The 5,046-nt window shown below is 54.7% G+C and overlaps 1 protein-coding gene across 1 annotated transcript in view; it reads left to right on the plus strand.

Moving 5' to 3' along the window:
* TTYH3 (tweety family member 3) overlaps positions 1-4,883 on the plus strand; it is an 80,316-nt gene extending 75,433 nt beyond the window's left edge. The window contains exons 3-5 of the mRNA XM_015406462.1: positions 1,825-1,936; positions 2,833-3,053; positions 4,784-4,883. Coding sequence (XP_015261948.1) covers positions 1,825-1,936; positions 2,833-3,053; positions 4,784-4,883 — 433 coding nt within the window. The remainder of the gene's footprint in view (positions 1-1,824; positions 1,937-2,832; positions 3,054-4,783) is intronic.
* Positions 4,884-5,046: the final 163 nt, after the last annotated feature.

Genomic DNA, 5,046 nt, shown 5'->3' on the forward strand with positions numbered 1-5,046 from the left:
TGGCACAGTGATGCTCTGTATCCTTGGTGCTGGGGGGGGGGCAACAGTGGGAGGGCTTCTAGTGTCCTGGCCCCACTGCTGGACCTCCTGATATCACCTGGTATTTCTGGCCACTGTGTGACACAGAGTGTTGGACTGGATGGGCCACTGGCCTGATCCAACACTGGCTTCTCTTTAGTTCTTATGTTCAGTTCCAGGGCTGCGTACTGTCCTGTGCTCTGCCGGCAGGTCAGGTCTCTTTTGGAGTAGCACCGTCAGCCCTAGATAGTGAGACTTTGGGGGGCGTAGACGGGAGATGGAGCCTAGGTGTTGGAGCACAGGGCTTGCACCTAGTCGACCCGTTGATCCAGCAAGGCAGTCCTCCCAGGCCTAAGTGGGTCGTAGGCCCCAGCTGCGCTGCCGGCAGGTGCTGGGGTTCCTGAGGCTGCACTAAGCTCTGGCCAGAATCCTGTGAGGAAGTCGTATTCTCAGAGCGCCACTCGAGTTCCGCGGCGCTTCGCCTCCTTTGCGCTGCCTCGCCTTGGGCCTTCGGCCGCTGCCGTTCGTGCAGAGTGGGAGAGCGGGTCCTGGGCAAGGCTCCCTCTAAGCTGTGGAGACTTGTGAGCAAAAATTCTACTTTGTGAGCGACTGGCATGAAAGTTGTGAGCGAGCGATTTGGCTACTGCATCAATTAGTCTGCTCTGGAGCCCTCCTTCCTGAGCTAAGACAAAAACGGGTGAGCCGGAGGCTAAAAACTGTGAGCTGGCTCACACTAACTCAGCTTAGAGGAAACACTGGTACTGGGGGGGGTCTAGGGGCCCAGGTGGGAGGCCTAACGGGTATCGTGAAGGGCTGGTGGCAGGGTCTCCCTCGCCGGCCCTGGCAGGGGGGCCTCTGCTGCTGGCGGAGCATTGTCAGCAGGCACCTCTGCAATTCCAAGGCCCTCCCTGGTCCATCTGGTCCTCCTCAGCCACAGGTCTCAACTCCTCGGGCTCCCCCCCCCTCCGAAGCCACTGGGATAGTCAGTGGGGGTCATGGAACACTCTCCAGTTTGCTAATGCAGGTGAGACCCAAGCGCAGATGCCGAACAGAGGAGGAGGAGGAGGAGGAGATTGGATTTATACCCCGCCTTTCACTTGGAGTCTCAGAGCGGCTTACAAACTCCTTTTCCCTTCCCCTCCCCACAACAGACACCCTGTGAGGTGGGTGGGGCTGAGAGAGCTCTGACACAAACTGCTCTTTCAGGAACAGCTGTGCCAGAGCTTGTGACTGACCCAACGTCACATCAGCAGGTGCAAGCGGAGGAGTGGGGAATCAAACCCGGTTCTCCCAGATTAGAGTCCGCGCACTTAACCCACCACACCAAACTGGCTCTATATATCCACTACACCAAACTGGCTCTACACCAAACGGACTATATATCCTCTAAGGCAGCCCACAGTCCTCTGAAATATGCTGGGGTTTGGGGGAGGCAGAACTGCAGACTGTGTTCCCTGAAGGTGGGAGGCTCCCAATGGACGCTCACGTGGGCGGACACTCCAGCTTTTCTTTGGGTCTGGCCCCGGGAGCTGTGCCAGACGCGGTGTGGCAGAACGAAGGAAAAGCCCCGTGTTCCGTTGTCCTTCCTCAGCCCAGGAGCTGAGCCAGGTCTCTCGTCTGTGCCGCATGGAGGGGTCGGAGTGAGCCCGGCGGCAGCTCTGGCTGTGCAGTTTGAAGGTGTGACTCGCTTTCTCCCTCAAATGATGGGGGGGGGGGGCAGCCTTTTCCCAAGTCAGGAGCCGGCGGAAATGCACTGGCCTTGTCCTATGCACTCATTGATCGCCCGTTTGTTTCCTTTTCTCGTAGCGCTGGTATAGCTGTCGGCTTCTATGGGAACGGGGAGACCAGCGACGGTATTCACCGGGTGACATACTCCCTACGACATGCGAACCGCACTGTTTCAGGGGTCCACGACCGGGTGAGTGGAAGGGAATCACCAAAGAGTCCGTCTCGGCAGGCGGTGGCGGAAATCCTGTCCCGGGGGCTTTTCTCCACCTGTGGGTCTTCCCTGTTCTCACCTGCCTGCCTATGAATAGAGGGAGATGTGATTCTGTTCTGCCTCTATCCTTTTCTAAAAAATAACAGCTTTGACTTTCTGGGATAAATAAGGAAACGTTCTGTCACGAGTATGTATGGTCTGAGCAGCTGCGCACACACACACACAATAGACAGAGACAGATAGTTATTTTGGAGTGTCACTGCTCAGGAGGGTAGGGGGTAAAAAAAAAGTGAATTTACAGCTCTTCCGTTTGATAACGTGAATACAAGGAGCTGCCTTAAGAGTCAGGGCCTTTTTCCTGCTGGTCCCGAACTGCAGCTGGTTTATGTTAGAAACTGGTCTTCCCATGCCCAGTGGCAAGAGTCTGAATGGTGTGAGAAAGAGCAAGAAAGAATGAGGCTCCTGCTTCTATTCCACCCGTCCGACGAAGGGGGTTTTGACTCTCAAAAAGCTCATATGCCGAAAACCTTGTTGTGGTGCTGGATTCGAATCTAACTTCCCTTCTGCAGACCCAAACCGCTTGCCTTCTGAAACTGCCCTGCTCTGTTGCTCCTGAATGGGAGAAGTTATTGATCTTTATGCCCGGGTTGCTGATTTGCGTGAGAGACTGCGTTTTGTCGGGGAAAGTCTCTGGTGTGGCACCTAGCCAGCCTGTGAGATCTCAGAGTCCAAAATATTGAACCACTGCCTTGGGTCATCCACCTCGGCACTGACCCTCGGGTTCCCCGGCCCCATCGCCCGCCTTCCTCGTGTCTCTGTGCTCAGTTGGAGGTTCCCCGTCAAGGATCGGGCCTGTCTTTCTTCCCCCACCGCAGGTGCTCGACACGGCCGTCGCTCTGAACCAAACAGCAGAACCAAACTTGGTGGTCCTCGAGGAAATATTCGCCAAGCAGACAGATTACCTGAACGTCGTCCAAAAGCTCCAAGGGCTCCTGGACGAGCTGGTGAGGCAGGCGACCGAGATCCCTTTCTGGAAGAACGAGGACGTCTCTCTGGAAGAGCTGGCCATCCGGATCGATCTGTACGACTGGTACAGGTGGGCAGCGTGGATATTCTTGTGGGTGTTTTCCCATGTGCTTCTGCTTGGGTTGGTGGTTGTTTTTTCCCTCGTAGTGGTGGTGGGGGTGATCCTTTGGGTTACACGCAGCGTTCACGCCCCTGACTTAGGGCCCTGGGGTCCTTTCTGTCTCTCTCAGACCCGAAAGGCTTATAATAATATAATAATACCTTTCGATTTATTGATCGCTCAATCCTGCAGAGCTGCTGGCTCTGAGCGATTTACAGTTACACAAGTTTCACAAGGGACTAACAGTGATTCATAGGGGTAAGGGTGGACAACATATAATTCTTTAAATCGCACACATTTGCAGCCGGCGGGGATTTTGTTCAGCTGTAGGCTTCAGATGTGTTCCGGACGGCATTCACTTTCAGCTTGGCTTGATGACTGTTGGTTCTTCCAGGGCTGCTTTGAGTCGTTGCGCCGCACTGCCACCGCCTGGCCGGAATGGCCCATCACAGGCTTCTTAATGCCGAAGAGGTCTTTTTCCCCCAGGCTTCCGAGCTTACGAGCTGGACAATTCCATTCGCCGGCTAACACCTCCCCCACCGGGGAGTTTAGTGTGCCCACCCTCTCTAAGGAGTGGTACCCATTTTATCTACTCGCCGAAGCTTTCGAACCGCTGGGTGGACGGCGAGCTGGGGACAAGGCTGGTCACTCACACCAGCGCGGGGCTAGAACTGACAGCAGCTCTGTTCAGTTCAGATGTTAACCAGAGGATAAATCCTCTGTGCCACCGCTCCCCTACAAGCATTGAAGCTCAAGCAGGGTGGTGGTGGGAAGTGCCGTCAAGTCATAGCTGATTTACGGTGGCCCTGCAGGGTTTTCAAGGCAAGGGATGTCCAGAGGTGGTTGTCCACTGCCTTGCCTTCGCGTAGCAGGCCCTGGACTTTCCCGGTGGTCTCCCATCCGAGTACTAAGCAGGGCTGGCCGAGATCTGATGAGGCTGGCCGAGATCTGACGAGGTCGGACCAGCCTGGGCCATACAGGTCAGGGTTGAGCTCAGGTATAGATTGCCTTAATTATAGGAGGGTTTGTTGTTTCAGAGGGCCGCGGTGGCTCAGAGGTTAAGACGCTGAGCTGCAGACCGAAATGTCTGTAGGTTGGCAGTTTGAGACCCGAGCACCACGTGACGGAGTGAGCTCCCGTCCCCGGCCTCAGCTCCTGCCAACCTACAGCAAGAAATTGCAAGTAGATACCGCTGCAGTGGGAAGGTAACAGCCGTTCCATGTGCCTCCGCGTTTAGTCATGCCGACCAGATGACCACGGAGAAGTCTTCAGACAGCACTGGCCCTTCGGCTTGGGAACGGAGATGAGCGCCGTCCCCTAGAGTCAGATACAACTGGCTTTTGAGCAAGGGAAACCTTTACCTTTACCTTTACTCGTTGTCTCAAGCTAGAACGGCAACTGAGCCTCAGGACGAGGCCATTCATTTCTTAGAATCCTGCTTTCAGAGGTGGTTTGCCATTACCTTCTTTTGCATGGGAACCCTGGACTTCCTTGGTGGTCTCCCATCCTAGGAACTATTTGGGGCCAAACCTGCTTAGCGTCTGAGATCAGATGAGCGTTTATACAGCTTGTCGATTTGGGGACAACAATGCCAGGAATCGAAGGCGGAATCTTTTCACCCTGCACTTGCTAACTGAGTCCCGATTCTCTTTGACCACAAGTGTTTTGATTTTGATTTTTTAATTATCTTTTTGCGATAGGTGGCTGGGGTATCTGGGCCTGCTCATGTTCCACGTCCTGATCTGTCTGCTGGTGTTGTTCGGGCTGATCAGAAACTCAAAGGCCATCCTCCTGGGGTAAGTCCCGACGGTGAGAACCGTGCCTGAAAGTTAACGAAACGAGCTGGTTTTCATCCTCAGGCCTGCGCCGCTCATACTGCTTTATAAGCTGCTGAGGAACGCTTTCTCCACCGGAGCGTGTGGTTGCGAGGGCCTGTTTATGTATTTTATTTGCATATTCCATT

Source organism: Gekko japonicus, unplaced genomic scaffold, assembly GCF_001447785.1.
Source record: "Gekko japonicus isolate JY-2015 unplaced genomic scaffold, Gekko_japonicus_V1.1 scaffold3658, whole genome shotgun sequence".
Taxonomy (NCBI): domain Eukaryota; kingdom Metazoa; phylum Chordata; class Lepidosauria; order Squamata; family Gekkonidae; genus Gekko; species Gekko japonicus.